Genomic DNA, 11,616 nt, shown 5'->3' on the forward strand with positions numbered 1-11,616 from the left:
GTAGTGATTTATTTTCTGTCTATAACATGCTGTTAAATCTAACTTTACTGTTGTTTTTAAAATTGTACCTATGTTTGTAGAAAAAAAACATAACTTATGTTTTATGTTTGCTACATACGGCAATAAATAACGTTTCTTTAATCTATAGATCATCTTGTACGGGTCACACGGAGGCTGGCGGTCAAAATCACTCTCACGTTTTCATAACTTTATCCACACAAATAATATTCTATTGTATAAAGGGGAGTAACTCTGACAAAGGGAAGACAGAAACACTCCTAACAAAACTAAAGTTACTACTCGGTAATTTGATTCGTGGTAGGCCTAGCTATGTTGGTTCAAGTATTGTATTAAGTTGTTATATGATATATCTATGGTCTAGCTGGTGTTTTTTGTCGTAGACGAGACTTCATCATGTGATCATAACAGTTGTATATTGTGTCACATGATAACAACATGGCGTTGGGAGTAGAATCGTTACGATGGCTTATTGTATGCAGTGTTCTGCTAGGTGAGTAGTTGACTGTTCTGTTCCGTGTCCTGAGATTCCTACTATTTAGGAACACATTTTGTGGAGTATAATACCTAGTATCATCTAACCAGTTGGTGTAAATATAAAAAGGACGATATTCTACAGCGCTTAAGTGTGGTTACCTGGGCCGTTTTCGTTTAATGAAACGATCCAGGACGTTAAACTGAACGACCGGTTGTTCCGCATTTATAAACGACAAGCCCATGGTAATGTACAGTATTTACACTAAAAACCACACAGCCGTATAGGAAGCACACTTAAAATATCAAATGTGTAGACAATCTTTTATACTAATTAAGTTGGTACACATTTGATATTTTAAGTGTGCTTCCTATACGGCTGTGCGGTTTTTCACATATATGGACGTACGTGCTCAATCACCTCATAATTGTCAAAAAAGGAGCAAAAACGTATTTTCAGGACGAAAAATTATAACATAACGATGAATGTACTTGAAGCTAATCGATGATGTTATATTTTTTAATTGATAAGTCATTCCGTCTGCCTTATTGTTGAATGAAATTTGTATTCGTATTAATATTTTCAACTAACTATTAAAATTCAACGTTTGAAAAAAAAGCCGGTATTCCAGCCTAGCCTCCGAAATAATCATCTGAGACATATATATTTATGTAACTCCCGTTCCCATTATTTTTGATAAAACTCGTTCAATATGGTCATTTGGTTAATTTTTATTCTACAGAGTTGTCTTAAAATACGCCAAAATCGTAACCAAAATGAGCCTGGGAACAATTATTTTTCTGTTGGTTGCCATGGTGCCGCGGATAAACATTGATGATCACGTGATCAAACATGATCCGCCCCTCATTAATATTCATGTGGAAAAGTGGCTCTCATTTCTCCATTTCAATTTCTTTATTTCCAACTGCAACAGATAACATATAGGAGTAACAATATACATGTACATACAAGTAAATATTACAATCCACATGTGCTACACGAAAATGGTTATATCGTTTAACCGGTTTGTCATATTTACCCTATATATTTGGGAATACTTCCCCATGTTTAGTTATTATTTCCATAAATCAAAATTAATTTCCTTTTACTACAGTTAAATCTTCTTTGTTTACTTAAATTCCTCAAATATTCGCTAATATTTGCCTTTTCTCATTTACATTTCCCTAAATCTGTTAATGTCCTGCTTGGGCGACAGCATGTTTCCTTCAAGGTAAGACTGGCAGCGTTTACCAAAACTACACTCGTAGGCCGCAGACTCTGATAGAGGCTCATTACGGATATCATAATACGTGCAGATTGCTAGCATTGATTTTAACTAGACAAAATATGATATTTATTTCCTTCACCTGAGTTTTTTAATCAATGGTTAGTTTATAACCTACCGTCATCAGATGGTAGGCTCATCAAATCGACAGTTGTGCATGTTTCATTTTGAGACTGATCGGGAAAAACAAGATGGTCGCCAGGCACCCAACTTTGATTTGAACTTCAAATTTGTTATCGCTATTTTTGAAGAAGAATTTGACAGATCTTTCTCATGTTTAGGTTTCCCTTGGTCCATAGATGTGCATGCTTAATTTTGTAACCCCTCTGATAGGGAAATTCAAGATGGTCACAAAGCAGCCATCTTGGACTTTGAGAGTTAAAGTTTGTTATCACTATTTTTGAAGAAGCACTCGACAGATCCTCTTGGTCCATAGCTATGCATATTGCATTATTAGACTGAATGGGAGACAACAGATTGCCATAAGGTTGCCATCTTGATTTCAAAATTTAAATTTGTCGTTGCTATTTCTCAAGAAGTAATGACAGATATTTTTTCTCATTTGATATGAAGGTTTTTAGTGTTCTATTTTTGTGCATGCTTCATTTAGGGACTAATAAAAAGACGAAATGGCCGTCAGACAGCCATCTTGGATTTTGATAGTTCAAGTTTGTTATATGTATCGCTATTTTTTTCATTAAGTATTTGACAGACCTTTCTCAAATTTCATACGCAACCAGGCAAGAAATAAACAATGAACTCACTTTGAAAGAAATCTTTCAAACCCCTAAGCTGTATGAAAGGTTTAATCAAACGGTACCAGTAACTGTTGCCAATAGTATAAACCCAACAAATAATATGAGAAAAGAAGCGAAAAAAAGGGAACAGATCAAACAGCAAGTTTTGAAATAAATAAATGAAATACCAGTTGAGCTATAAAGGCCCCTATGCCTATTGTTTTTTTGTTGTCTGTCTTCTTCTCCTGCTTTTTATACGCCCGTCAAATTTGACGGAAGTATTGTGGTATGGGATCGTCCGTCTGTCCGGCGTAAACTTTTGTTTGTCCGGCAATCTCCTCCTACATTTTTCGACCGAACTCTTTGAAACTTGGTTTACATTATAATCATGAAATGAAGTTGTGTCTCCCTTAAAGAATTTTGATTCGACCATTTTTTTCAAACGTTATTGCCCTTTGTTCATTTCAGTATTTGATTTTTTGTCCGGAGATCTCCTACATTTTTTGACGGATAATCATGACATGTTGTTGTGTTTCCTTGATCAGTGCAAGGGAAATTATATTTTCTGTTAAAAACAATCAGTTCGGCATATTTGGGTGGTTGTTGTTTGGGAGCATTAGCGAGTCTTTATACAATATTTCATACATAATTTAGGGATATAATCATTATGTCATATCCGGTGCGTATAGTTGACAAATGGATCTGATTTGTATCATACAAGAATTCATTATTATTGATAGACTTACAGAGCTAGAGTGTTGTGTTGAAAAGAGAAGTCCCAGCATTCTTTCACATAGAATTAAATGTAAAATTGATAATCACACGTTATGTATTTATTCATCATTGCGGAAAATAAATTACCCTGGCATGTTGCTATAAATTTATTATTAGACATCCGTTAATGTAAACTTTATTAATTTTACATCCATTGTGAAACAAGTTATTTCAACTTATAGAAAACCCACGTGGTTGGGCAGGTGACCCCATACCTTTTCACATCCGATCGGGGAATCGAACCCCGGCCGCCTTGGTGAAAGGCATGTGCGCTATCCACTGCACCACCCGACCACCAGACATCTGTTATTCCGTAAGATGAAAATAATGTTGGAGTGATGTGAAATATATGTTTTGTAGTATTCTGTTAATTACCCTTTACGTACTGTCATCCAGTGACCCTCCATGAAAGCTGCGCCGTCAACAGCACGAGGCTCCTGGTGCTCGGGGACTGGGGAGGGGTGGACGTAGTGCCATATAAGACCATTGTAGAGGTCAGCGTGGCCAAACAGATGGGCATTGTAGCTGACCAGTATGCACCCCAGAATATTCTTGCCCTAGGGGACAACTTCTACTTTGATGGGGTGAAGGACGTCACTGACAAACGCTTCAAAGTAGGTAAACGTTTCCTTCTAAGTAGATAGATATATCTGATAATACAGGTGCAGTTGTCATCCAAATGTAGTTTAGTCTATTTTTCAAGGAAAGTAATATTTTTTCTTCAAAGTATGTAAATTCAGCCTTCAATATTTGATAATTCGTTTGCTCTGCATCCTTCCATTGCATTGCATCGAGAAGGCAAATGTTGTTGTGAGACTATAACAACATTTGCTATTGTAACGTCGTCAATCTCTTTTGTGACGTCATCAAGTTTATTGTTGTCAAGAATTAATTTGCTGTTCAAAATATCTTGATAAAGCGTAACTACTCAATCGAAATGTTAACATGAATAATGAATATTTCAGCATATATTGTTATGGCCCTGAAACACACTTTTGTATTGCTGACAAAGTTACGTAATGCCGGGCTTTATTAAGTTTGTCATCAATAGCAATGTGTATTACAGGACCATAACAACATGTACTAAAACATTCATTGCTCAATTACAAGATGTTACTCTGTATGCTAGTGTTATCTACAACATGTTTAATTTCTGNGAAAAAATGATAACACTGTTACTTTGTATATATTTGATACAATAAATGATAACACTGTTACTTTGTATATATCTGATACAATAAATGATAACACTGTTACTTTGTATATATCTGATACAATAAATGATAACACTGTTACTTTGTATATATCTGATACAATAAATGATAATACTGTTACGTTGTATATATCTGATACAATAAATGATAACACTGTTACTTTGTATACAAACGAAACAGTAAATGATAACACTGTTACTTTCTTTTTAAACGAGACAGTAAATGATAACACTGTTATTGTTTTCAAGATAATTCAGTCAGTGATAACACTGTTGCTTTATATATAGACGATACAGTAAATGATAACAGTGTATATAGATGATCTATTTTTTGTTAAAGGAAACGTTTGAAGATGTGTACACTAGCCCGTCACTGAAGATACCATGGCATGTTATCGCCGGAAATCACGATCACCATGGAAACGTGTCTGCCCAAATCGCTTATTCAAATGTTGACAAACGATGGTATGATATAATATTTCATTTATATTGAAAATATTCCTGTTTTTGGTTCAGAAAAAAACGGTAGTATAATCTCTAAATGATCAAGCCTCAAATACATTAGCTCATGTTCCTATATATTAAGTTTGATTTGTGAAAATGGAATGATCTCCGATTAATGAGCGGGAGAAATAAATGAATGAAATATTTTCAATGGACATATTCTATAAATATTTATTCATTTTCGTAACACAGGCATTTTCCTAACTACTACTACAAAATGTCGATGTCTGTTCCCGGGGGAGCAACGATGGATATCATCATGATAGACACAGTCCTGCTCTGTGGGAACACAGGCATGGACGAGGAGGGTGCTCAGCCCAAGGGACCGAGCAATGTCAAAGTGGCAGACGATCAATGGGCGTGGATAAGTAGCATGCTTCAATTGAGCACGTGAGTGGAAGAATTAATGTTTTTACAAACCTCGGACACATATTTTGTGTAAGGTTGCAGCTAGCAAATACCCTTACCTTGTTTAATGTCCTATTAACAGCTCAGGTCATTTAAGGACGTGCCTCCGTGTGCGTAGTGTATACGTGCTTGCGTGTGTGTATGAAGGAGACATGGTATGTTGGTGTGCTTGCCTCCTTGTGATAGCGTGGATCTGATGCCGACGTCATAGTGCTATCTCACTGAAATACCATGCCGAAAAAACCCAGCACAGCATTTCGCCCGGTCACATTATACTGACAGCGGGTGAACCAGTTGTTGCCATTCCCCAAAATGCTGAACGTTAAGCAGGGAATACTAACTACCATTTTAAGGACTTTGGTATGTCCCGGCCTGGGGACAGAACCCATTGCCTTCCTCGCCTGGGCGAACGCTCAACATTCCAGTCAAAAGTGAGGTGTTGCCAAGCAAGGCGTTAGGAAATAAAAGGTAGTTAGAAGTAGAAAGAAAGATAAAGATCCCAAATATTGCAATGGGCGCAGCAGATTTATTGTGGTCGCGTTTGTGTCCCCAAATAGAGGACACCAAAGCAAATCCCCAATTCGACAGGGGGTTCCCACATTAGTCGCTTCCTACGATACATGCAGTGGGTAACAGCAGGTGTATTCTTTTCCCAATCTCCCACCTGCAGGGGTGATCACTGTCGTGTAAAATGTGACATTTGATTGGTGTTATACATCACTGTCGTGTAAAATATGACATTTGATTGATGTAATACAGCACTGTCGTGTAGTAAGTGGTATATACCTGATGTTATATTTCACTCTGTCTTTTTATGGATGACAAATTATGCATGCATTGTTTGATCATTGGATTGGACCCTCCCTTTTTAACAATTTTAACACTCCACTTTCATTGCTATAACCGTATTGCAATACATATCTAATTGTTGCTTGTATTGTTCCTATATGTTTACGTTAGTTGTACGACTGTATCACCTACCTTATGTCCTATTCAGAGCTGATTTCCTACTAGTGGCAGGCCACTATCCGGTGTATTCCATAGCAGAGCATGGACCAACAGACTGTTTGGTGAAACAACTTTTACCACTTCTGCAGAAATATCGAGTAACAGCCTACCTCAGTGGCCACGACCACAACTTACAGGTAGGTACACAACGTACCAACATACAGGTAGGTACATAACGTACCAACATACAGGTAGGGACACAATGGATCAACATACATGTAGGTACACAACGTACCAACATCCAGCTACGTACACAACGTACCAACATACCGGTAAGTACACAACGTAACAACATACAGGTCGGTACACAACGTACCAACATACAAGTAGGAACACAATGGATCAACATACATGTAGGTACACAAAAAGTACCAACATACAGGTAGGTACATAATGTACTGGCATACAGGTAGGTACACAACGTATCAACATACAGGTAGGAACACAACGTACCAACATACAGGGAGGTACACAACGTACCAACATACCGGTAGGTACATAACGTCCCAACATACAGGTAGGTACACAACGTACCAACATACAGGTAGGTACACAACGTACCAACATACAGGTAAGTACACAACGTAACAACATACAGGTAGGTACACAACGTACCAACATACAGGTAGGTACACAACGTACCAACATACAGGTAGGTACACAATGTACCAACATACAGATAGGAACACAACGTACCAACATACAGGTAGGTACACAACGTACCAACATACAGGTAGGTACACAATGTACCAACTTACAGGTAGGTACAAAACGTATCAACATACAGGTAGGTACACAACGTACCGGCAAACAGGTAGGTACACAATGTACCAACATACAGGTAGGTACACAATGTACCAACTTACAGGTAGGTTCCCAATGTACCAACAACATGTACACTTTTGTTTGATTTTGTTTAACGTCCTATTAACAGCTAAGGTCATTTAAGGACGGGGTAGGTACACAATGTACCGGCATACAGGTAGGTACACAACTAACAATATTGATTATTAATTTTATAATGATTGATTGTTAATTTAAAGAACATTCTTCTGACTACATTTTAACAAAGTAACAATCAGTTACTGATGGTCAAATATACTATATTCGGAAGAACATTTACATACCAATGATCATAAATTATCTCCCTTTACAGCACCTAGAGATGGTAACCCCCGGACTTACCACCGACATGTTCGTGGTCGGTGCTGCCAACTTCGTGGATACAAGTACCGAGCACAGTCAGTCCGTCCCAAAAGGCTCATCCAAGTTCATGTGGGCCAAACCACTAGACCTTGGTGGATTCGCTTACATTGAAACTGTCAAAAACAACATGACCTTCACTTTTGTAGATGGTCGAGGTCAATCAATTTATCAAAAAGTTCTCTTTCCAAGAAAAAAATGATGACCATCAGTAATACTGACCATTATAAAAAGGGAGTTGTTTGTAATGTGTTCACGAATTACGGGGATTCTTTTTAATCTGTTAACGAATTACGAAACATATAGTAATTGAATACCTGTTTTAGAGTGATTTTTATATGAATTATATTTGCATGATGAAGCTGTCTATTGTGATAAGGTTGTATTCACTGGATTCGTATAACTCCATGAAAATTGCCATTGAATTATAAAAAAATATATACAAATGAAGAACACCCGAATAAGGAAGTGTAAGAGTAACCTAGTATCCGTGGTTTCAGGTGTTCATTGTCCTATATATAGGCCTATTTATTATCTATGCAATTAATAACACACAAGTGCCATTCAATATTTATTTCTGATGATTTTTATATAAAATTATATTTGCATGCTATTTTTGCTGGACTTGTATATTGTGATAAGGTTGTATGCAATGGATTGAATTATAAAATATACAAATTAAGAACACCCGAGTTAGGAGGTGTAAGGGAGAGTTTCCGTGGTTACCGGTGTACATGGTCCTATTATTTATTTCCACGTCAGTGCCATTCAATATTGATTTCTGATGATTTTTATGTAACACTGTGATAGAAATACCTACTTATATACCGGTACTTGTCATTTAACATTCCATGTCAATCGTGTGACAGTTATTTAGCATTCCATGTCAATCGTGTAACAGTTATTTAACACTCCATGTCAATCGTGTGACAGTTATTTAACATTCCATGTCAATCGTGTGACAGTTATTTAACATTCCATGTCAATCGTGTGACAGTTATTTAACATTCCATGTCAATCGTGTGACAGTTATTTAACATTCCATGTCAATCGTGTGACAGTTATTTAACATTCCATGTCAATCGTGTGACAGTTATTTAACATTCCATGTCAATCGTGTGACAGTTATGCAAAATTTTTAAACATATGCAAATAATGCAGACATCCTCGTCGGTAATGTATTTTTCAAAACTTTACATTTGAATATGATTTATTATAGTAAATGTATTTTGGTTTGAAGCTATGCAATGTATTTTACCTGTAATTTATTTTTAATTGATATTTCAAATTGAATTTGATATGAGTGATCCTTTTGCTGCCATGTTGCTTCTTTTTCATAAATATGTAGTTTGGCCAACGTTAAACAACAAATAGAAACAAAATTATAAAAAAAAAGATGTTATGTAACCACGTAGTTTTATTTTCTAAGTTAAACATTTAAACCAAATTTTGTGTACTTATATCATTTTTATCAATAAGCATCAAACGTTGCGTCCGTTGAAGTATATGTATAAAGAAACATATTGAGTGGAAGGTCCGGTTTACTATTATAGTTGCAATCACATTGACTGCATATGTAACTTGTAACGATAGTAAACTATAATTGTATATTTTATGTATGTAAGAACACTGTGATAGCTGGAACCACACTTCAGTTTAACTATCGTTACATCTAATGTTGTCTATTCCACTGAAGTTTCTTTCTCAATTTTGAAAATTAAGAAGGTATACATAAGCAACCGATTCTCGCAATTCTTGCTACATTTTACTCTTATTAGTTATCAGAGACAAAATATAGAACTTTTTAAACCATGAAAATATATAACTGTTATGAAAATAGAACAAACGTTATGGTATTTTGATGTTGTAAACATAATTATCATTTTAAATAGCAAAAAGATAAATGTAAATATTCGAATAGTGTTGAACGCTTACATTCCTATATATTGTCTAGAATGAAATACATTGTAGTTAGCTATATATACGGAAAACAATATTTGTACGAAGTAAGAGGATTATAATCATAATGAATGAGGTGTTGTGGTATCATAGCACGTGTCCTCCTGTTTTCCTCCGTGGCCAGTAGATGGCGCCCGTATTTATCTGCGATACCGGCTGGTGGAAGGGTGAGATAGGTGATTTGTACAATGTATTTCTATTTTAATACGTCATGTCTATTTAAGTCATGTTGAGCAAATCAATTAAGTATTGATTTTTCAATATATTTTTAAAAATTGTTAGGAAAATAAAAGTAGTTTACATAGTAAAAAGTCTTTTTGTTTTTGCTTTACGTTCTGAACCAGAATTGCATCAAGGGGCGGTTCTAGCTGCAATTGCCATCACATTTTGCTTACAATATATTCGTTTTCGCTATATTTTCCCCTTGAAAGCTGATATAACACTCCAAGGAAAGGGGACAGAAATGTTCAACTAACTCAAAAATAATTCAACCGCACCATGGATTTGTAAACAACCCGAGATTTGCATTTAAATAAGGTACCGATCGCATGGTCGTAAATATTATCATGCATTCCTGTTTCTTGTCATAAAACTATGAAATTTACAAAGATGAACTTTGGAAAAATAATTACGTTTGCATTTTTAAGAATTAGTTTATGACATATTGATACAGTTTTAATACTGAAAACAGATTTAATCACATCGAAACGTCAGCAAAAGGGCCAACAGGGACTCAAATTCGTCACAGAATCACAACAATTGTAACAGAGGAGACACCAAAGACAAATAATAATTATGCTTCTTATCTGACTAAGCCTGGCAGTGTCTTCCGTTTAGTGTTTATTATATTGACGTCCTGCATCATAAGTCCGTCTAGAAAATAGTCCATCGTGCTGTAGCAATGAAAGAAAAAAATCATGACAGATGACCGAGGAATCAACTCCGCCTCCATTTGTATGTTATCTGTATGGACACATTAAGTAAAAAAAAATGTATTTAGAAACAAAATGCACACAAACACGCGATTTCATCTAAAAGCAGTTCATTAGGTTATATTGGTCTGCAAACACAAGTAAATACACCTTCCTTTGCAATACAGTTGTCAATAATTGATATTGTACAAAATGGTCATATCTGTCGCGTCGGATTCGTAGAATAACATTATGAAATAATATAACATATGTTTAATTACTTTTGCATACCTCCACTATCAGCAGCATGAGTCATATCAGCGTCACCACGAAAGAGGAATACCTCTAGCCACCGAGCACTGTTCCATCCGGAGTACATAGCATACCAGACCATGTCCTGTTCGTTGTGCCAGAAATGGACCACAACTGCAGGGAATGGAGGCTCTGCCTGGAACAACAGTGGTTGCATTTGTCTGCACCTCGACCCAGTGAAAAAAACTCACCAGTAAACATCCTTTGTGCCCTTGTAGGCAGTCTCCTTCGAGTTAACTGCATAACACAGTGTTAGATAGAGTATTGAACTCAAAGTAAACCAATGCCTTGGAAGATGCCAAAAAAGTTCCAATAATGCATCGAACACCAGTCATAGGAGTGTTGAGGAGTTTGTAGAGTGTCAGACTGAGGTACCTCGGGAACAATTTGAGAGCACTGTCGTCTCAAGTGGAAGCTGTGTACTTATGCTGGTCGAAGGAACAGACGTACAGACGCGAAAACATGTGGCCCTTGTGACATGCAACATTGATAATGGTGAGGCAAAGCTGACATTTCTAAAAGACATCCGGTTACCAAATGGAGTAGCACAGACAGTTTACGATACAACGAAGGAGTACCTGGTGGAATCTAGATTGTCTTTGACGACACTGACATCGTTTGCCAGTGATGACCCCTTTCTTACGCTTGGAAGGAAGGGTTGTGTTTTTGTATGACAAGAATGACAGCCAACTCTCACCATCATGCATTACATGAACCACTGTCTGCAACTGGCAGTATCAAAGGCAATCAAGGCAATCCCGCATATTGAAAAATACAGGCGAGATTCTGGTGGGTCTTTTAAAATACTA

The 11,616-nt window shown here is 36.4% G+C and overlaps 1 protein-coding gene across 1 annotated transcript; it reads left to right on the forward strand.

The window, feature by feature from the left end:
- Positions 1 to 278: 278 nt before the first annotated feature.
- Positions 279 to 9,886, forward strand: LOC110457907 (tartrate-resistant acid phosphatase type 5-like). Its single transcript, XM_021509367.1, has 6 exons — positions 279 to 511; positions 3,686 to 3,903; positions 4,843 to 4,967; positions 5,199 to 5,396; positions 6,412 to 6,559; positions 7,579 to 9,886. Exons 1-6 carry the CDS (start codon positions 457 to 459, stop codon positions 7,825 to 7,827), a joined length of 993 nt encoding a protein of 330 aa, XP_021365042.1. The 5' UTR covers positions 279 to 456; the 3' UTR covers positions 7,828 to 9,886.
- The last annotated feature ends 1,730 nt before the right edge of the window (positions 9,887 to 11,616 follow it).

The sequence above is a fragment of the Mizuhopecten yessoensis genome, unplaced genomic scaffold, assembly GCF_002113885.1.
Source record: "Mizuhopecten yessoensis strain PY_sf001 unplaced genomic scaffold, ASM211388v2 scaffold9369, whole genome shotgun sequence".
NCBI classification, from domain to species: domain Eukaryota; kingdom Metazoa; phylum Mollusca; class Bivalvia; order Pectinida; family Pectinidae; genus Mizuhopecten; species Mizuhopecten yessoensis.

Coding starts and splice junctions, on each gene's coding strand:
- LOC110457907 (XM_021509367.1), top strand. CDS start 457: ATGGCGTTGGGAGTAGAATCGTTACGATGGCTTATTGTATGCAGTGTT. Junction 512..3,685: donor TGTATGCAGTGTTCTGCTAG/GTGAGTAGTTGA, acceptor ACTGTCATCCAG/TGACCCTCCATGAAAGCTGC. Junction 6,560..7,578: donor GCCACGACCACAACTTACAG/GTAGGTACACAA, acceptor CTCCCTTTACAG/CACCTAGAGATGGTAACCCC.